The following is a 23223-nucleotide window of genomic DNA, read 5'->3' as shown; positions in this document are numbered from 1 at the left end:
TCATAACTTCTATGTCCCTTGAGATATAACCTTCATATTTGGTATGCATGCGTATATGGACAAGGCCTTTCCATACACACAAAAATTGTTACCCCTGTGACCTTGACCTTGAACTAAGGGTCCGCGATTAGGTTTTGAAATCTGCGTTTAGGTTTCGAAAAATGCTCATAACTTCTATCAAGCGTTTATAGGGGGCATAAGTCATCCTGTGGTGACAGCTCTTGTTGAAAACCTGGTTTTGTGACAATTTTGTCCCTTGTTTTCTTTTATTTTAGTAATGACACAAATTAATTTAATTAAAAACAATTTTATTTATGTGGAGATTCCATGTTGCTTGTTTTAATTAAATTGAATAAGCATTAACATATTGCACAAAAATGTGAATCTTTTAAAATCTGGTTTTCTGCCACCCTTGATCATTCTTTCAATTGATTCACATTGTTGCTTTTGTGACAAAACTCAAATGACTCATATTGGTGTGGCTGTCTAGAACAACAGCTGAGGGATGATGGGAAGCCCCTGTTTGGTCAGCTGTCCAGTCGGCATAGTGACTGTCTGCGCTCCCTGGTGCAAGTGGCGTCCACCTACACTCAGATTGTCAGCCCAAATCAGTCCAATATGCACTGCATTCGGCTGCTGTCATGTAAGTCATTCACTACCACTACATATGACTTTCAAGTTATCTGGTTATTTCTTTTCAATATGTTTTATTGACTCGTTACATGTATGTGTATCTTTTGTGGCTTGTATGTATTGTAATTAGTTTGCCTAACTATATGTCATGTTTTATAATGTCATAGTCATTATAAGTGAGCCAAGGAAAGGTATTTAGCTAATACATTTTGATTGAAAGAAAAAGCACTTTTTGTAAAATTAAGTTTTTTATTTATTGTAAAATGAAATAAAATTTGGATTACATTATGGTTGAGTCTTAAATTCCTTATCTGGATGGGTTATTAACCAGGTTTTTAACCAGGTCTTCCAAAGGAAAAAACTGGTTATTAGATTGGGGAATGTTGGCGGGCGGGTGGAACAAACTTGTCTGGGCCATAACTATGTCGTTGATTATGAGATCTTAAAATCATTTAGCACATTTTTTCACCATCATTGGACAGTGTGCGAAAGAATTACGTCGATATCTCTAAGGTCAAGGTCACACTTTGAGTTCAAAGGTTAAAAATGGCCATAAATGATTGTGTCAAGGCCATAACTATGTCATTCATTGTGAGATTTTAAAATTACTCGATACATTTGTTCACAATCATTGGAGTGTGTCATGCAAAAAAAATACGTTGATATCTCTAAGGTCAAGGTCGCCAGGACTAAAAATAGATTGAATTTGACACAAGGGGGGTAACTATGAACAATCAGTAACAATGCATACTTTGAGTTGTCTCCCTTTATCAGACTTTTTTACCTCGCCTGATTGCTCAGGTGAGCTTTTTGTGACCGGTCTTTGTCCATCGTATGTCCGTCTGTCCGTTAACATTTACTCGTAAACACTCTAGAGGCCACATTTCTTGTCCCATCTTCATGAAACTTGGTCAGAAGCTTTTTCCCAATGAAATCTTGGCCGAGTTCGAAACTGGGTTGTGCCGGGTCAAAAACTAGGTCAAAAAAAAAAAAACCTAGTAAACACTGTAGAAGTCACATTTCATGCCTAATCTTCATGTAACTTTGTCAAAATGTTTGTCTTAATGATATCTTGGTTGAGTTTAAAAGTGGTCCCGATCCGTTGAAAAACATGGCCGCCAGTGGGCGGGGCAGTTTTCCTTATTTGGCTATAGAGAAACCTTGTAAACACTCTAGAAGTAACAATTTTTGACCAATCATCATGAAAGTTGGTCAAAACATCGGTTCAATTGATGTCTCAGACGAGTTCAAAAATGGTCAAGATCGGTGAAAAAACATGGCTGCCAGTTGGCGGGGCATTTTTCTCTATATGTATATAGTGGCAGTTTTCCCTATTTGGCTATAGAGAAACCTTGTAAACACTCTAGAAGTCACAATTTTTGCCCAATCATCATGAAAGTTTGTCAAAACATTGATTTTATTGATATCTCAGACGAGTTTGAAAATGGTTGGGATCGGTGAAAAAACATGGCCGCCAGTGGGCGGGGCATTTTTCTCTATATGTATATAGTGAAAACATGTGAACACAGTAGAAGTCACATTTTTGACCCAATTTTCATGAAATTTGCTCAGAACATTTGTTTCCTTGATACGAGAGTTGAGTTAAAATAATGGTTCCGGTCAGTTGAATAACATGGCTGCTGGGAGGGGGGCAGTTTTTTCATTATGCCCCCCCCCCCCCCCCCTTTCAAAGAAGAGGGGGTATATTGTTTTGCTCATGTCGGTCCGTCCGTCCACCAGATGGTTTCCGGATGATAACTCAAGAGCGCTTATGCCAAGGATCATGAAACTTCATAGGTACATTGATAATGACTCGCAGATGACCCCTATTTATTTTCAGGTCACTAGGTCAAAGGTCAAGGTCATGATGACCCGAAATAGTAAAATGGTTTCCGGATGATAACACAAGAGCACTTATGCCTAGGATCATGAAACTTCATAGATACATTGATCATGACTCACAGATGACCCCTATTAATTTTCAGGTCACTAGGTCAAAGGTCAAGGTCACGGTGACCCAAAGCAGTAAAATGGTTTCCGGATGATAACTCAAGAACGCTTATGCCTAGGATCATGAAACTTCATAGGTACATTGATCATGACTCGTAGATGACCCCTATTGATTTTCAGGTCACTAGGTCAAAGGTCAAGGTCACGGTGACCCGAAATAGTAAAATGGTTTCCAGATGATAACTCAAGAAAGCTTATGCCTAGGATCATGAATCTTCATAGGTACATTGATCATGACCCAAAGATGACCCCTATTGATTTTCAGGTCAATAGGTCAAAGGTCAAGGTCACGGTGACCTGAAATAGTAAAATGGTTTTTGGATGATCAAGAACGCTTATGCCTAGGATCATGAAACTTCATAGGTACAATGATTATGACTCGCAGATGACCCCTATTGATTTTCAGGTCACTAGGTCAAAGGTCAAGGTCACGGTGACCTGAAATAGTAAAATGGTTTCTGGATGATAACTCAAGAACGCTTATGCCTAGGTTCATGAAACGTCATAGGTATATTGATAATGACTCGAAGATGACCCCTATTGATTATCAGGTCACTAGGCCAAAGGTCAAGGTCACAGTGCCAAAAAACGTATTCACACAATGGCTGTCAAGGTCACGGTGACTCAACTTAGAAAAATGGTTCCCGGATGATAACTCAAGAATGCTTACGCCTAGGATCATGAAACTTCATAGGTACATTGATCATGACTCGCAGATGAAATAATGATGAAACTTGACCAGGATGTTTGTCTGGACAATATCTAGGTCAAGTTTGACATTTGATAAACATTGAATGAACCGACTCCTCTCAGGTGAGCGAACTAGGGCCCTCTTGGCCCTCTTGTTTAATTGAAATCTAGGTCGCAACGACTAAAAATAGATTGAATTTAACACAAGGGGGGTAACAATGCACATTTGAATTGTCTCCCTTCATCAGACTTTTTTCAAATTGAAAACCTGGTTTTGTGACAATTTTGTCCCTTGTTTTCAGTTCTGTTCCCGGACTCATTTAAGAACAAGGACAATGAGCCCCCAATGTGCATCCTAGATGTTGAGCTCTTCCACTACCTGGTTGCCATAGTGATGTCTTTGCCCAGTCTTCTTAGAGGTGACGCTGAACTCTTAAAGGTGTATCAGGGTATCGGCTCTGTGCCTCCCCCAGGGGGCATCAACCATCAATATGCCCTGCAGCTCGTCCTAGCGGTCCATCTTATACAGGTAGTCATCTTACATAGACGTCATTTTAATATTATACTGGTAGGCATCTTATGCAGGTAGTCATCTTATATGTGTAGTCATCTTATGCTATACAGGTGGTTATCTTATACCATACAGGTAGTCATTTTATATTGGTAGTCATTGTTTGTGGGGTGTTCTGGGCTTTTATTGAATACACTACGGTTCTCCCATATCATTGTCACATCTTGATCACTTGTTAGTTGTGTTTTGGTCAATGTAACAGCTCTGATCCATATCTTGCCTATTATTTATATTGAACCTGTACCCACATATTTCATAAAAAATGTTAAGATGTGGATATTTTCAAGCAAAAATGGTATTTTCATAAAACTTTTACTCTTGCATATAAATTTTGCACTCAAAAACACATTATAAACAATTGTGAAATCATAACAACTTGATCTTGGTTATCAAGTGTTCATGTTCACCCTGCAGGTGCTGCTGACGTTTGACCAGGAGAACTGTGGTATGGAGGTGGACGGGGACTATGAAGGGGAGGCTCTACTTATCCTCTATGACCACATACACACCATAGCCAAGTAAGGGCTCTCTTTTAGTATTGCGCAATTTAATAGATAAATTATAATGTCGAACACAAACATCAGCACAATTGCTGTAAACATAATAAAATCATTTCAAATGCATTGTTTGTAATTCTGGTGACTTTTCTTGTACTGCATCATTTTATGAGCGTTTCTATAGAGTCGAGGGAAAACTTATTTCAGTGAGAAATAAGAATATAAGTAAAATAAATCCCATCTTAGATGATCACTTTCACAGCATTAGGAATGTTCAACAGAAGCACCATGTTCTTACTCAACCCTGACCATACATATGCCTGTTTGGTAGCGTTCCGCAGCAGAACACCCCATTGCCGTGGCAACTGTCCCTGCATGTGCGGCGTTCCATGTTGCCATTGCTGCGGTGTGTGGCCCTGCTTTTCCACTACTGGACGGGCATACCATCCCCTGCTGAACTATCAGGTATTGCTGCCTAGATGAGTGCAACTCTGTCAGATGTAGTGGCAGAACTTGCCAAGGTTTGTTATGTATCCTTCTCCATGTAGTGGCAGAGCTTGCCAAGGTTTGTTAGGCATCCTTCTCCATGTAGTGGCAGAACTTGCCAAGGTTTATGAGGTATCCTTCTCCATGTAGTGGCAGAACATGCCAATGTTTGTTAGGCATCCTTCTCCATGTAGTGGCAGAACATGCCAATGTTTGTAAGGCATCCTTCTCCATGTAGTGGCAGAAGTTGCCAAGGTTTGTGAGGTATCCTTCTCCATGTAGTGGCAGAACATGCCAATGTTTGTGAGGTATCCTTCTCCATGTAGTAGCATAGCTTGCCAAGGTTTGTGAGGTATCCTCCATGTAGTGGCAGAACATGCCAATGTTTGTTAGGTATCCTTCTCCATGTAGTAGCATAGCTTGCCAAGGTTTTTTAGGTATCCTTCTCCATGTAGTGGCAGAACATGCCAATGTTTGTGAGGTATCCTTCTCCATGTAGTAGCATAGCTTGCCAAGGTTTGTGAGGTATCCTCCATGTAGTGGCAGAACATGCCAATGTTTGTTAGGCATCCTTCTCCATGTAGTAGCATAGCTTGCCAAGGTTTGTTAGGTATCCTTCTCCATTGCTCAAGATTCTGAGCATTGTCCATCTTTGTTTGCATCACATGCCTAAAAGAAAGCTTCTAATGATTTAGCTTTTCGTTGTCTTGTTAACTACATGTAATTTTTTTTTACGAAATTCGAAATTAATACTTTAAAACTGAAATAGCAATGGCATTGTATTACTCATAATAATGGCTTTTCTTCTTGAATAGTTTTATGAGTAGTTTTGCAACTATTATCTCGATACTTATTTTAAATGGAAATCAGTAAGGATCACCGAATACCCTTTATCTGTGACTGTGTGTTATTCAGATGTTGAAGGTGAAATGAAGGAGTTTGATGCGGTCTGCAAGTACCTGGGTGTCAATGACCACATGTCTCGTCTCCTGGACAACCAGGGCGAGATCCTGGACAGTATGGTCAACAGGTAGGACATAGTACTACCATATATAGGACAGTCATAGGACATAGTAGTACCATATATAGGACAGTCATAGGACATAGTACTACCATATATAGGACAGTCACCATAAAATGCTTCCACCATCATGGATAGTTCAATTGGTTGGTTGCTTGACGACCAATCCAAGTATTGAGGGTTGGATTCATGGCTGCGTCTCATAACTTCTGTGGTTGCTGGACATGAAAGTATTTATCTTAAATATGTATTATTTAAGTCATTCTTCCTTTACCTCTTTTTCAAGTAGAGCAGTTTTCAGTTACTGGAACAACTTTCTGCAATTACAGTCTAGCGAATCATGCCAAGAAAATGGCTCATTCAGGCTGGTTGGCTAAAGCATATTTACAGTTACGCTAATGGGCCACATGTGGGCTGTGGTCAGACTCTCAGCATGTTAGGGTTATTAGGGGCTATAAAACTGCCATAAATCTGCACAGGGCCGGTGTGGTTTCAATTTGCTTCCAAGTACTGTTTAACCATGTATTCTAATAATTCTTCTTGTAATAAACAGTTTTGCATGTTTTCATGATCTATGTTTAGACTGACAAGTTAATTAAAATACAGTAAAATATATAATTTCAAGATATTTAAAATACATGGAATATTTTAAAATTCAGAATTGATAAAAAATAGGTACATGTATGAACAATATGTACTGGAGTCATATTTAAGACATATTGCTACATTATTAATTTCAAAATGTATTGTTTGCAATAAAAACTAAACACAATATCAAGAAAAAAACAATGTCACACAAGTTTATTTACAGATCAATGCAGTAATTAAGCTCACAGTGTGCATTGTTTTGATATTTTAATCGAAGTTGACATTGAAATAACACTAATCTATGGGAGTTAACAAACATTGTGCCAAGCAAATGACAAAAATGCTCATTATCGACAGTGTAGATCCTTTGATTTTGTATGCACGAGATTTTAAACATAAAATCTAATATCTATTAAATTTTAAAATATAAAGTTAAGTGACATGTTGAAAAATTTCTAAACACTACGAGTAAAAAAAAATGTACAAACAAGCAGTGTAAAAATTGTCCTCAATCATTTTTAACTTAAGCTTAAATTTGTTCTAGGCTCTCCAAAAGGTACAACAATTTGTGTACAACAGAAAGCTCATTGAATGGCTCTTTAATTGTTTCTCAGGTTCTACTTAACTTTAATCTGTTTTAATACACGCATGCAAAGGTATAATCATGTATTGCTTTAAATGAGTCCTCAAAAATATTGATACAGACCATGCATATTTTATTTAAGAGATAATGTCCAGGTCAAGTAAACAACTTACAAATTACACTATTACGGAGTTATAGTACTAAGGCAATTCAGTCCTAATATAGTATGACGCCTTGAACGACTTTTGCAAAATAAGTATACTCTGATAAGACAGCTCCTACAGGATGTACTTGATTAGGTTAAACTATGTTTGCTAATGTATGAGCAAATAATCCTTGGCACAAAATATATGATGTTATAAATAATGGAACCTTTCATCAAATAAATTTTTTGAGGTAAACAAAACTAAATTCTTTGAATATTCATATACAATTGATTGAAATAATATTGGATCTGTATTGGTTTTAATTTCTAATGTTTCAACTTACTTATCTTGATTTAAAATTAATTTCTTTCCTTACATACTGTTAAACATTCAAGACTATGTTACATAAACAAATATGTTTCTCATAACCTACAAGAATTATTTATTGTTAATATCATCGTTACAAGCACGTCTAAACTGATATTTTGATTAAATTCTATACATACACTTATTTAGCACTCCATATATGTTATAAGAACAATTTACTTAAAACATATTACGAAAAATACTAACGTCTTATTGAGCAACCAGCATTAGTTGCTTTAATCTGCTTAGCCATTGTACATTGCGCCATTTTTACGCCTTTTGATTATAAACAACCATAAGCTTCATCATATTTTCATATGTGTCAAGAACACATTTATGAAAGTCAAATGAATTTAAAAAGCAACTTGGCAAAATACAAATATCATAAATGTCAATTATTGTAAATACGATGTTGATACATGCACATGAACATGGTTGTAAAAAAATTGTAATGAACAATTATTAATAACACAGTGCTATTACAAAGTTTCTACTGTTTCAGACAGCTATCATTTGCACAGAGAAATATCAATCATATACTGAACTCATTCAGCCCTGGCGATGTTATGAGTCGTCTTTTGCAAATCAAGGCCACCCTTATTCAGGGTAGACTTAATTTACCTGTCATCTTCACAAATAAATAAATTTTTGCAATGCCGCAATATCGCAGAAGTATAATTTCTCAATTAATATGCCATGCCTTTTCCTTATATGGTAGAAAGCACGGGAGCATAAGTCTTTATCATTGACAAGCTGGTGTTTTGAGTCACACACAACAACTTGTATTGACTTGTTCACTGACGAATTTGTGATGTCAAAACATACTACATGTTCTACTGTGTCTGGATAGTATAGTTCAAATAAAGTAATTAAATCATCATCAATTTGAGAAGGCAAATGTTTCTGTCTGGCGAATAAAGTCACTATAGAATCAGTCTCAGCTGTTTTAAATCTAGAAAGTTTTTCCTTAATCTGTCCTTTCGACGTTGCAATCCACTTCTTACAAATATCTTCCAATACCAGAAGTGACTGGAACTTCGCAAATTTTAAGCTGAGAAGATTTTCATAATTTATATCAAATAGAAAGCTTGTACATCTTGAAATGTGGTATTCAAACCAACAAATTTTGATCCATTCTTCTTTTTGTAAACAGTTGTCTGTGCTCAGCTATTAAGGTATCTATTATGCTTACATCAATGTCAAAAGTATGGAATAAAGGTGATGACTCGTGAATGCTAGTCTTGGCTATAAGTCTGTATAATTCCAGAGAGGACGATACACAATCTTCTTCGCACAAAAGCTTAGTTTCGACAATATTTGCTATATTTGCACATGGTTGTGAACTGTCTGTATGTTGAAAGCAGTAATTCAAAACAGAACGAACTGGTAAAACTTCCGTTCCATCTAAATCTATAATTCCACCAGGATATTTCTGTAAAGTTCTTCTTAAATTAAACTTTTTCAGTTTCTGATCAGTCTTCTTTAGATACAAATAGATATCTTCAAGACTAATTGTATTTTCCTTTTCTGTTCGAGACACTCTGAATAACTTTGAAAACTTCATTATATTCCAGGCCTTTCATTCTGAAAGTAAAACAAAAAAAATCAGTAAAAACATGCATAATATTGAAACCTGATTAATATTTTTCGAAATATTTTTGCAATAATCTTTTGTCTTCAATTCATAATTACCTGACAGTTAAAAAGAAAAAAAATCTTGCAAAACAAGCCTACTTTGCTTGTTAATATGGCACATGCTCACACAGGCCTGCGATCTCACGCATACACACACGCCTGAACGCACTCGCTTCAGCTACTACAAAATGAAACCCTGTTTTCCCAGAATGAAGCCTAACTTATCTTTTTTATTAATGATTTGAAAAAACACACATCTCGCCCAGTGCTTTAATACACACTCTTTATAAATTAATGGGTTGTGTGAACTTGCGATATAAAAAGCTATAACATATTGAAAACTGAGTTGCGTCTAAGATTATTCAATAGCGAACAACTTCAATGCCTTCAGTGCTTTGATTAATTAATGTTAAACAACCCACTACATGACTGTATACCAACCCATTACCTCATAAATGCTGAATGTAAAATGAATAGAAGACGTACTTGTTACATATACAGAAACAAACAGTTGGTACACTTAATGATGCATCATGTTTTATTTTATTTACTTACAAAGATCATTTAATCTAATTCAAGTTAATAAGATTGCTTAGACCCAATTGCAAATGAGCAAATTGCAATCATCATAAAAAAACGGTTTAACCAGAAACACATAATATCGATGCCTCGACGCAAAACCATGCCAAACTTCTACAGGAGTTAAGTATAGTTTGTGCTGTCATTAATCTCCAGGACTGACACTTAACATTTACAAATATACATAAATTCAACTTCCCTTCTGTTTTCAGATGTCAGTAGAAATGGTTGTTGTTGAAAAAATTCAAACAATTTCCCCGAAATGTTTATTATGCACAAGGTATTAAATCTCGATTTCCAACAATTTTTGCATGTGCTTCCAGGATTTTGTAGTGAATAAAACACTGTGTAGCTGTGAAATACTAAAAACACAGAAGGTACCTCAGTATTGAAGTGTGGGCATACCAGCCAACTTCTTATCAACTACAATGGCCCCTTAATTACTCTTATCATGATGGGGTGCTGACAACAGCACACATTAATGGGCATCTCGCTATTATCTGTAACTGTACATATAGTTGTCACTGACCAGCCTGAATGAGCCATTTTCGTGGCATGATTCTCTGGACTGATTAGTCATCTTCACCAACTTTACATGGAAAAGTGTATGAAAGTTAATGTCTGCCATACAAGACAGAAAAACCTGTTGTAAATGCTGAAGAGAGCCAAAAATAAAACAAACTTAACAAACATGAATGTTTTTTTCGTTCACATAAACTGCTCTTAGTTTTTGGAATGATCCATTTCTTCATTTTTTTTTTACAATTAACTTGCCATTGAAATTATATCCTGACCATGAAATGAAGACGTGCAAGACACTTTATTATGCCCGATCCATATTCCTGAGTTATGAGCCCTTGAACCCAGTCTTCTGTATTGGAGAGGCATGAAATGTACAAAGTACATTGTACTTCAACATTTCTCAAGCAATGCAATTAATGTAATGCTAACAAAGTTCTAGAGGCGTGTTAGTCAATTTTAGACAAAGCTGGAGTTAGAGAATTGGTAGAATGGACTTTTCTTGTCAGGTATTCAGTTCTGATTCCATTTTGTTAAGGTGGTGCAAGAACAGCCTGTTGAAGGAGCGTCTGTCAGCAGCCAGCCAGTCAGTGGTTCAGTACCCACTCCGAATCAACAAGCTCATAGAGCTGCCGTACGACTACAGTGAACTCATCAACAAGGTCTCCACATTCACGTATGGATCTTGAAACTTGTTCCCTATTTTTATTTATAATAATTTCCAACTCCCCATAACTTATAAAGATAGGTTTACCTTGTGAAGTTTATATTCACATGGCGTTATCAAGTTTTAAATGAAATATGTGTCCTTTACAATGTTTCCACTCTGTTTAAGTGGTCTTGTACTAATTTCCCGCCTTAGCAATTATGTAGAATTGCAGTGAACTATTTCTGTACATTGTTATACATGTACATGGTTGCTTTGTCTGTACATTGATATAGATGTACATGCTTGCCTTGTCTGTACATTGTTTTACATGTGCATGGTTGCTTTGTCTGTACATTGATATACATGTACATGCTTGCCTTGTCTGTACATTGATATACATGTACATGCTTGCTGTGTCTGTACATTGATATACATGAACATGCTTGCTTTGTCTGTACATTGATATACATGTACATGCTTGCTTTGACTGTACATTGATATACATGTACATGCTTGCTTTGTCTGTACATTGATATACATGAACATGCTTGCTTTGACTGTACATTGATATATATGTACATGCTTGCTTTGTCTGTACATTGATATACATGAACATGCTTGCTTTGTCTGTACATTGATATACATGTACATGCTTGCCTTGTCTGTACATTGATATATATGTACATGCTTGCTTTGACTGTACATTGATATACATGAACATGCTTGCTGTGTCTGTACATTGATATATATGTACATGCTTGCTTTGACTGTACATTGATATACATGTACATGCTTGCCTTGTCTGTACATTGATATACATGTACATGCTTGCTTTGACTGTACATTGATATATATGTACATGCTTGCCTTGTCTGTACATTGATATACATGAACATGCTTGCTTTGTCTGTACATTGATATACATGTACATGCTTGCTGTGTCTGTACATTGATATACATGAACATGCTTGCTTTGACTGAACATTGATATATATGCTTCTTAAAAATTTTACAACTGGGTGTGTGTGGAGAATAAAATAAGTTTCAATTGAAAACAAGGTTTCCTCTTGCAAGGAAGTGTAAACAGACAATGTTCCCTTGATATTTGTTCATGATAACAGGAATCCGAGTGTAGGACATTAGCCCTCTGGGACATTAGCCCCTAGGACAAATGCCCCTAGGACATTAGCCCCTTTGGACATTAGCCCCCTAGGACATTTTCCCCTTAGGACATTAGCCCCTATCTATTTTTACATTCATTTTTTAGGTAGTTAATTTCATCTTTTTTTTTATTAATCGAATTAATGGTTGATTTTTTTAAAAACAGCAAAAACAACACATTATGTTACTTATGTATCTAATTATAAGGTAATTTTAGACTTCTGGATGGTGTCAGATAGCAAAATGTTTGCAAAATAAATAGAGTCCAAAGAAAAAAATAGTAAAGAAATTGTAAAAAAAAACCACTAAAATGTATGTTGTGGTACAAGCGATATATTGTTTGTATTTACATATGAAATAAAAAAAATGGAATAAAAATGCTTACTTAAAAAACAAATTGAACGTTTTAAAACATCCGGGGGCTAATGTCCAAGCGTTCATTTTTTTGAAGGGGCTTTTGTCCTTGGGGCTTTTGTCCTAGGGGCTAATGTCCTAGGAGCTAATGTCCTAGAGGGCTAATGTCCGTACCCCCAGGAATCCTAGCTCACATAATTGTTTAGAAAACTCTAAAAAAATCTGTTGTTTGTGAAAGATACAGAATTTTTCAGTTACTTATAATATGCTTGTATCAGTTTTGACCAACAATCTTACTCTTAAGATATGAGCCTTTCCCAAGGAAAACCAGGCTTTATGCATGTACGTAAAGTGTCTTTCCCAAGGAAAACCAGGCTTTATGCATGTACGTAAAGTGTCTTTCCAGATTAGCCTGCGTCACCTAAAGTGGATTTTTGTTTAAAAGGGACTTCTTATTAAAATACAATTCCATAAAAGCGTAGAGTGTCGACCCTGATTAGCGTGTTTGGACAGGCTAATCTGGGCAAAACTATGCACCTGCATTAAGCCCAATTTCCAAGAACACTTATCCTTTCATTGCCAAACCTGTCTCCAGGTGTCCCAAGTCTGATGGTGATGACAGTCGGGCCCCCACGATGTGCCTGGTGTGTGGCCAGATGCTGTGTTCACAGAGCTACTGCTGCCAGACAGAGTTTGAAGGGGTTACTGTAGGGGCAGCCACTGAACATGCCTACAAGTGTGGGGCAGGGGCAGGCATCTTTCTCAGGTGAGTGACTGCTAGCATGGCCTTATACGAGGCATGCACTATAAATATCAGTTTTCTATGCCTCTGACTACTAGATGATGTGTTAAATAAATTGCCCATTGGCACCTGTGATAGCTCAAGATAACAAATCAAGGTCAAAGGTCTTCCTTTGTTCCCCACTCATTCAAGCAATTTCTTTTAGGGCAAATGTCACAACCTGTTAAAAGCATTGTTCTTCTTTAAGAAAGACCCCTCTTATGTAAATGTGGCTGGCACTTTTAAGCAGACACGTTTGTGATTCTATGTTATACTATGAAGTTAAAACAAAAATAAATAGATGCACAAACACTCATTTTTATAAATATTTTAGTATTGGAAGTTTGTAATCTTGATTGTCACCATCTTTTGCTGGATTAATTTACTGCTTTTATAGAAAGTTCTAGCTAAAATGAATTTCAGCAATAACAATCTTATTGACCCTTAGCTAATTATCTGCAATTCTCTATTGCAGAGTGCGGGAGTGCCAGATCCTGCTGCTAGCTGGGCGTACCAAGGGCTGCTTTGTTCCACCACCATATATAGATGACTATGGAGAGACAGACCAAGGTCTCAGGTAGGCACACAACATGTTACATATACAGCCTCAAGTAGGCACACTTCATAATACATTTACGGTCTCAGGTAGGCACACTTAATGTTACATATACAGCCTCAGGTAGGCACACTTTATGTTGCATATATGGTCTCAGGTAGACGCACTTGATGTTACGTATACAGCCTCAGGAAGGCACACTTGATGTTACATATACAGCCGCAGGTAGGCACACTTCATGTTACATATACAGCCTAATGAAGGCACACATCATGTTACATATATGGTCTCAGGTAGACGCACTTGATGTTGCATATACTGCCTCAGGTAGGCACACTACATGTTACATATACAGCCTCAGGTAGGCACACTTCATGTAACATATACAGCTTTAGGTAGGTACACTATATGTTACATATACATCCTCAGGTATGCACACTTCATATTACATATACAACCACAGGTAGGTACACTTCATGTGACATATATACGGCCTCATATAGGCACACTTCATGTTACATACACAACCTCAGTTAGGCACACTTCATGTTACATATATGGCTTCAGGTAGGCACACTAAATGTTACATATAAAGCCTCATGTAGCCACACTTCATGTTGCATATACAACCTCAGGTAGGCACACTTCATGTTACATATACGGCTTCAGGTGGTTACACTTCATGTTACATATGCATCCTCATGTGGGCACACTTCATGTTCCATTTACAGCCTCAGATAGGCACACTTCAAGTTACATATACAGCCTCAGGTAGGCACACTTCATGTTTCATATACGGCCTCAGGTTGGCACACTTCATCATACATATACAGCCTTAGGTAGGCACACTTCATGTTTCATACACAACCTCAGGTAGGCACACTTCATATTACATATATGGCTTCAGGTAGGCACACTTAACGTTACATATACAACCTCAGGTATGCACACTTCATGTAACATATACGGTTTCAGGTGGTTACACTTCATGTAACATATACAGCCTCATGTGGGCACACTTCATGTTCCATTTACAGCCTCAGGTAGGCACACTTCATGTGACATATACAGCCTCAGGTCGACACACTTCATGTTACATATATGGCCTCAGGTTGGCACACTTCATGATACATATACAGCCTCAGGTAGGCACACTTAATGTTACATAATCAACCTCAGGTAGGCACACTTCATGATACATATATGGCTTCAGGTGGTTACACTTCATGTTACATATACAGCCTCAGGTAGGCAACTTCATGTTCCATTTACAGCCTCAGGCAGGCACACTTGATGTTTCATATACAGCCTCAGGTTGGCTCACTACATGAAACATATACAGCCTCAGGTAGGCAAACTTCATGTTACATATGGTTTCAGGTAGGCACACTTCATGTTACATATATGGTCTCAGGTAGACACACTTCATGTTACATATACAGCCTCCGGTAGGCACACTTCATGTTGCATATACAGCCTCAGTTGGCACACTACATGTTACATATACAGCCTCAAGTAGCCACACTTCATGTTTCATATACAGCCTCATGTAGCCACACTTTATGTAACATATACAGCCTCATTTAGCCACACTTCATGTTGCATATACAGCCTCAGGTAGGCACACTACATGTTACATATACAGCATCAGGTAGGCACACTTCATGTTACATATACAGCCTCAGGTCGGCACACTCCATGTTACATATACAGCCTCAGGTAGGCACACTTCATGTTACATATACAGCCTCAGGTAGGCACACTTCATCTTAAGTATACAGCCTCAGATAGGCACACTTCATAATACATATATGGTCTCAGGTAGGCACACTTCATGTTACATATACAGCCTCAGGTAGGCACACTTCATGTTGCATATACAGCCTCAGGTAGGCACACTACATGTTACATATACAGCCTCAGGTAGGCACACTTCATGTTGCATATACAGCCTAAGGTAGGCACACTTCATGTTACATATACAGCCTCATGTAGGCACACTTCATGTTACATATACAGCCTCAGGTAGGCACACTTCATGTTACATATACAGCCTCAGGTAGGCACACTTCATGTTACATGTACAGCCTCATGTAGGCACGCTTCATGTTACATATACAATCTCAGGTATGCACACTTCATGTTACATATACAGCCTCAAGTAGCCACACTTCATGTTTCATATACAGCCTCATGTAGCCACACTTCATGTAACATATACAGCCTCATTAAGCCACACTTCATGTTGCATATACAGCCTCAGGTAGGTACACTACATGTTTCATATACAGCCTAAGGTAGGCACACTTCATGTTACATATACAGCCTCAGGTCGGCACACTTCATGTTACATATACAGCCTCAGGTAGGCACACTTCATGTTACATATACAGCCTCAGGTAGGCACACTTCATCTTAAGTATACAGCCTCAGATAGGCACACTTCATGTTACATATATGGTCTCAGGTAGGCACACTTCATGTTACATATACAGCCTCTGGTAGGCACACTTCATGTTGCATATACAGCCTCAGGTAGGCACACTACATGTTACATATACAGCCTCAGGTAGGCACACTTCATGTTGCATATACAGCCTCAGGTAGTCACACTCATGTTACATATACAGCCTCATGTAGGCACACTTCATGTTACATATACAGCCTCAGGTAGGCACACTTCATTTTACGTATACAGCCTCAGGTAGGCACACTTCATGTTACATGTACAGCCTCATGTAGGCACACTTCATGTTACATATACAATCTCAGGTATGCACACTTCATGTTACATATACAGCCTCATGTAGGCACACTTCATGTTACATATGCAGCCTCAGGTAGGCACACTTCATGTTACATATACAGCCTCAGGTAGGCACACTTCATGTTACATATACAACCGCAGGTAGACACACTTCATGTTAAATATACGGCCTCAGGTTGGCACACTTCATGTTACATATACAGCCTCAAGTAGGCACACTTCATGCTACGTATATAGCCTCAGGTAGGCATACTTAATGTTACATATACAATCTCAGGTATGCAGACTTCATGTGATATATATGGTAATGAAAACATTGAAATAAACTGTGAAATTGGTTATTGGTCTTCATATCATTTGAGTGGATGTCTTTCAAAACCTCTTACAATTTATGTTAATTGAAGTAACGAATGTTTATGAAGCTTATGACAATGCAATGATGCTTTCAAGTGCCTCTCATTTATACATGATTATATTTATGTTATACATTGAACAGGAACAAATCTTTATTGGTGTTTCCATTATTGTGTCACACATTGTTTGTGATGGTCAATTTTATTTACCTTTTCATTTTGTTTACCTGTTTTTGCTTCAGGCGGGGTAACCCCCTTCATTTGTGCAAGGACAGTTATGCATATCTGCAGAAACTGTGGATGTCCCACGCCATTCCAGAGACAATTGCACATAGTCTAGAGTCCAATGCAACACTCCTCACTATAGACTGGCAACACCTATAGACTGTGTTCTCAATTGTGTGATGGATAGATAGACTAGCAACACATGTACATTGTGTTCCCAATTGTGGAATGCTGAGACAGAAATGCAACCCATATAGACCGTGTCAACATTGTTGAAAGCAAAGATAAACTGGTAACATCTGTGGACCTTCCTCGCATTAGTAAAATGTGTAAATGGACTTGTAATTTGTTGGCAAATTTCACTTAAAGGGGCCTTTTCACAGATTTTGGCATTTTTTAACTTATTCATTAAATGCTTTATATTGATAAATGTAAACATTGGATCGTAAAAGCTCCAGTAAAAAATCAAGAATAAAATTAAAAAAAGGAAAAGAACATTGCCCGGAGCAGGTTTCGAACCAGTGACCCCTGGAGTCCTGCCAGAGTCCTGAAGTAAAAACGCTTTAACCTACTGAGCTATTCCGCCGAGAACACGTACTAAACGTATTTTATACCTTATATAAGCAATCTTCGTAGTTTCACAAAATTTAACGACAAAAACAGAACTCTCCAAATTATTCAATCGTTTCGCGTTGCAACGCTTTATAATTTTTAGGTTTTAAAATCGTCAAAAGATGCATATAATGGCTATATTAGAGCATGGTAAATGTTCAGTATTACTGTTTCCTCACAAATATCATAACTAAAACGAAAATTTGCGAATCTGAAACAACTTTTTTCTATTTTGTCAATTTACCAAAGCGTGAAAAGATCCCTTTAATAAAGAAACAATCACAATGTTAAACAAATTATTGTTCATCAGTTCTTGGATGAAGTTATAAAATGATTCCATGTATTTTCTTTGTTTTGTAATTGGCAGAATAATCGCCTTGCAATGGGATATTTGAAATGAGCCTGGGATTCTTTTAGACCCATATTACCTGTGATTTTATATTGGGTAGTTATTGTGGAGGCAACCATTAGAATGGATCAAACATGTTCTGCTAACAAACGTGCAGAAAATTGGGATGCAACCTCCACTTGAGTATCTTTAATCTCCGTACTTTATAAGAGGCTTCGTCACTTATTAACAGTTAGGGTTTATCACATTTTACTCCATCCAAATATATTGAATACATTGAAATCAATGAAGTTTGTTTTGTTGTTCTCTGATAGATCACTTCTGGAGTCACAAGACTGACTCCTCTGATAGATCACTTCTGGAGTCACAAGACTGACTCCTACTGCTAGTCAATAACATACAGTATCTAGCTATGTATGTTAATACTTATGGCATGTTGGTCATATTTTATAATTCAAACATATTGACACTGTGTGCAGTGCAGAAAGTAGCCTGGAAAATAACGTATTATTCAGGTATATGGTGAGTGACTTGTATACTTTGTATGCTGCCCATTCTGTTTACTCTGCATGGCATGCATGTCTTGGACTTGTTTAACCAAGTACCATTTGCTAGTCCTAATAATGTCATATGCTAATATTTGTTTAAAGGTGTCTCAATGTTTTGAAAAGAGTCCCAATTGCTGTATCAAATGTGAACACTTGTGTATTTCTATAATTGTCTAGAAGATAAGTGGAGCCTCTTTCTGGGAGATCTGGGCTCAAAGCATATGGTGAGAGCGTCGTACCAGATAAGCCTGTTTATACCACCACCTATTCAGGGACAACACTTTCTGCTCTAATGGAATTTTTTGTTTAAAGGAAGTCTTTTCTAAACAAAAATCCAGTTTAAGCAAAAAGTGTTGTCCTTGATTAGCCTCTGCGAACTGCACAGGCTAATCTGGGACAACTTTTTACACACATGCATTAAGCCCAGTTTTCCAGTACAGGGCTCAATTACTGCTTTGGTTTGTCAGGGAGCTAGTTATATTTTGTTGGAGTTGAAAGCTTGATTTAATGATTATTATTTACTTTGGAATTTTAGAATTATGTCTGAAAAAAGTGAATAAATTAAATCTTCTTTGAATGTGTCTTGTTCTTTTCAATTGCATTTGATTCATCTTTTATTTATTAAAGCACTTATAAGATTGGTACCTTGTTTTATATGGCTATATAGGGTCAATATTATGTTGTGTTAGCTTTGTAATGTTTTTACTGGCTTAAACTTCATAGAAAAGTTTGGCTGCATCACATATGTATTTCCACAAGGTATTGACATGTACACTAGTATGCCTGTATTGTCATTTCTTGATTTTGCGTTCACACTGTAAGCACCTTTCTCCCAGCTGTCATGGATCATATGAGTCTCGTTCTGAGAAAACTGGGCTTAATGCATGAGCGTAAAGTTTCATCCCAGATTAGCCTGTGCAGTCTGCGCAGGCTAATCAGGGATGACACGTCTCTGCCTTAACTTGATTTTTGGTAAGGAGGGACTTCCTTGAAACTAAAAATACCATAAAGCGGAATTGCACAGGCTAATCCGGGACAACACTTTACGCACATGCATTAAGCCCAGTTTTCTCAGAACGCGACTCATATGGTTGTGTCTCTTATAATTGAGGGTGATGGCTAACTGATATTTGATTGGTAGATCACTCGTAGGAGCTGTAAGGCGCAATAGTTGCTAAAATCTGCGTTTTTTTTATATGCACCATATTGGTATAGTTAACTCACTGGTTGACTTTGTGTAAAAAAGACATTTCTTTGGGGTATGTTATGCTTCAAATACATTTTTAGCTCAAAATGTATGAATTCTTAATGATTTTTTTGTGTTGTATTTTATCATAATGAATGTGTATGTTTTCTTTTTTTGCTCTTGGTTAAAATTCCCAACTGCAATTGTTATGTATTCTTGTTTGATGCTCCTTCATAAACAATGGTAAAGAAGTGGGGTTTTGTTATTATTTTAATGCGTTTCATTTGTTTGTGCTAATATAAAATATATAAAGCAAAATAGCATAATATTTCTTGTCAAATTAGTGTGAAGTGAACAGCTAATTTAGATATAAGACTTTGATTGTTCACTTGAAAAATGGCATACATAAACAAGTACTGCCTTTTCTGAATCATTTAATTGAAGGCCCAGTCATCAAACATATTAGTAAATCAGAGTGTCTGCTGACATTCTAATATTTTTCTCATAATCACAAGACCAAATGTTGCCACTTTAGATTCTCTGTTCTATTAATAATAACTGAATGTGTACCAAATGAATGACAGTAAATTTTGCTCATTTGTTTATTGTGGACTTAACAACTTTCGCATGATGGACATCATAGTTGGAACATAAGCAACCTCGCAGCTGGTTCATATTACTTACATAACACCATAAAATGACTTCACATCTTGTTCATAGTACGTACCATATGTACCATATACTGGACGTCTCATCTTGTTTACATTACTTACCGCACTAACCATATACTGGACTTCACATCTTGTTCACATTACATACCATATGTACATGTACCATATACTGGACTTCACATCTTGTTCACATTACTTACCGCACTAACCATATACTGGACTTCACATCTTGTTCACATTACTTACCTTATGTACCATATACTGGACTTCACATCTTGTTCACATTACTTACCGCACTAACCATATACTGGACTTCACATCTTGTTCACATTACTTACCGCACTAACCATATACTGGACTTCACATCTTGTTCACATTACTTACCGCACTAACCATATACTGGACTTCACATCTTGTTCACATTACTTACCACACTAACCATATACTGGACTTTACATCTTGTTCACATTACTTACCGCACTAACCATATACTGGACTTCACATCTTGTTCACATTACTTACCACACTAATCATATACTGGACTTCACATCTTGTTCACATTACTTACTGCACTAACCATATACTGGACTTGACATCTTGTTCACATTACTTACCACACTAACCATATACTGGACTTTGCATCTTGTTCACATTACTTACCATATGTACCATATACTGGACTTTACATCTTGTTCACATTACTAACAACATGTATCATATATTGGATTTCTCATATTGTTTTTAGTTCTTACCAAGAAAACCATATGCTGGACTTCACATCTTGTTCACAGTATTAACCACACTTACCATATACTGGACTTCACATCTTGTTCACAGTACTAACCACACTTACCATATACTGGACTTCACATCATATTCACAGTACTTAACACATTATATACTGGATGTCACATACCTTAACATCTTGTTCACAGTACTAACCGCACTTACCATATACTGGACTTCACATGGTATTCGCAGTACTTACCACAAGTACCATATACTGGACTTCATATCTTGTTCACAGTATTAACCACATGCGTCATACACTGGACTTAACATCTTGTTCACAGTATTAACCGCACTTACCATATATTGGACTTCACATGGTATTCACAGTACTTACCACAAGTACCATATACTGGACTTCACATCTTGTTCACAATACTAACCATATGAACAATATACTGGACTTCATATCTTGTTCACAGTACTAACCACATCATAGTCTGGATTTCACATATTGTTCACATTACTTACAAACACCATAAAATGATGGTGAAAACATATTCTTTGCAGTACTTACCACAGTAACCATACACTGAACTTGACATCTTCTTCAGAGTACTTACTACATCAAATAATGGAATTCACATCTTGTTCACAGTAACAACCCATTAATATTCTGGACTTCACGTCTTGTTTACAGTGCTAACTAAACTTGTTATAAACTGGACTTAAAAGCTTTTTCACAGTACTTTCCACATCATATACTAGACTTCACATCTTGTACTAACCACAGGTACCATGTACTGGACTTCACGTCTTGTTCACGGTACTTACCATATGTACCATATACTGGACATATCACCTTGTTCGCAGTACCAACCACATGTACCATTTACTGGACTTCACATCTTGTTCACAGTTCTAACCACATTTCCAACATACTGGACTTAAATGTCGTTGTGTGAACAAGGGACACCATGTTTGAACATGGTGGACTTCTCATGTCGTTTTGTGAACTATGGACACCACGTTTCGAACATGGTGGACTTCTCATGTCGTTGTTTGAACTATGGACATCTTATTTTGAACATAATGGGTAGTGGACTTTGATTCGTGTCCACTGTCGATACCACAATGGAACATGTGGAATTTCGTGTCAGTTTTTACAAGGGGGAACCGTACTAAAAATGAAATAAAGTGGACACATTGTTCACGATGAACTATACACATTTAGAAAGTGGACTTTTTGTGACGGTTGAACCGATGGTAAAAATCTTTAAGGTCTGAAGTCAAGTTTTCAAAAGGCGACAGAGTTCGGCGATACGGCGAATATTGTGTGCGTGTTTGTTTTGTCTTCATAATCTCTATGATTAAACTTTAATGAAATGCATATGAGTATAAAACGATTCGCATTGGAGAACTCCCGAAGGTCCGTCTACACGATAATATTGCTCTATATTTTAACGCGAGAGCACTAATACAACGTACAATTTATTTATGGGATTGTGCGAAATGCAAGTTTTAACATATCAAATCGTGCAAACGTGTTGATTATATCTTTAATTCGCTATACACACGGCGGCGATACGACCCAATAATATTAGGACTGCCCAGCTTCCGTCGCTTTCCACAGAGTCCGATTTCTGTCCAACCCCCTCCCCACCCCCGTCGTCGACGTGCGGGAATTACTGAAGTGACAGTGATTTCTCCCCACCCCTCATCGTCGACGTGCGAGAATAACTGAAGTGACAGTGCTAATCTGCCGTATTACCCTTGTTCATTCCAACCTCTGCAAACGGAACACTTCCGTCACGTGACTTTCTAGTAAAGTCTTAGCTGGCATCTTCCACTTGACGACAGTATTCCTTTCTAGTTGACAGCATAGAGCGTATCTTGTTTATTGGGTGTGGCACACAATATACAATTTGGTTGCTACTTAGGTGAATATGGCGTGTAGG

At 37.3% G+C, this 23223-nt stretch overlaps 1 protein-coding gene across 2 annotated transcripts in view; it reads left to right on the top strand.

The window, feature by feature from the left end:
* LOC127873806 (E3 ubiquitin-protein ligase UBR2-like) overlaps window positions 1-20116 on the top strand; it is a 103196-nt gene extending 83080 nt beyond the window's left edge. For both annotated transcript variants that reach the window (XM_052417798.1, XM_052417797.1), the window contains exons 37-45: window positions 491-643; window positions 3636-3862; window positions 4319-4422; window positions 4733-4866; window positions 5803-5917; window positions 10863-11000; window positions 13084-13254; window positions 13745-13846; window positions 17188-20116. In XM_052417798.1, coding sequence (XP_052273758.1) covers window positions 491-643; window positions 3636-3862; window positions 4319-4422; window positions 4733-4866; window positions 5803-5917; window positions 10863-11000; window positions 13084-13254; window positions 13745-13846; window positions 17188-17329 — 1286 coding nt within the window. In that variant the 3' untranslated portion in view covers window positions 17330-20116. The remainder of the gene's footprint in view (window positions 1-490; window positions 644-3635; window positions 3863-4318; window positions 4423-4732; window positions 4867-5802; window positions 5918-10862; window positions 11001-13083; window positions 13255-13744; window positions 13847-17187) is intronic.
* Window positions 20117-23223: the final 3107 nt, after the last annotated feature.

This window comes from Dreissena polymorpha, chromosome 3 (assembly GCF_020536995.1).
Source record: "Dreissena polymorpha isolate Duluth1 chromosome 3, UMN_Dpol_1.0, whole genome shotgun sequence".
Taxonomy (NCBI): domain Eukaryota; kingdom Metazoa; phylum Mollusca; class Bivalvia; order Myida; family Dreissenidae; genus Dreissena; species Dreissena polymorpha.
The sequence above is the reverse complement of the archived record's forward strand: the minus strand, read 5'-3'. Positions and strand labels throughout refer to the sequence as shown.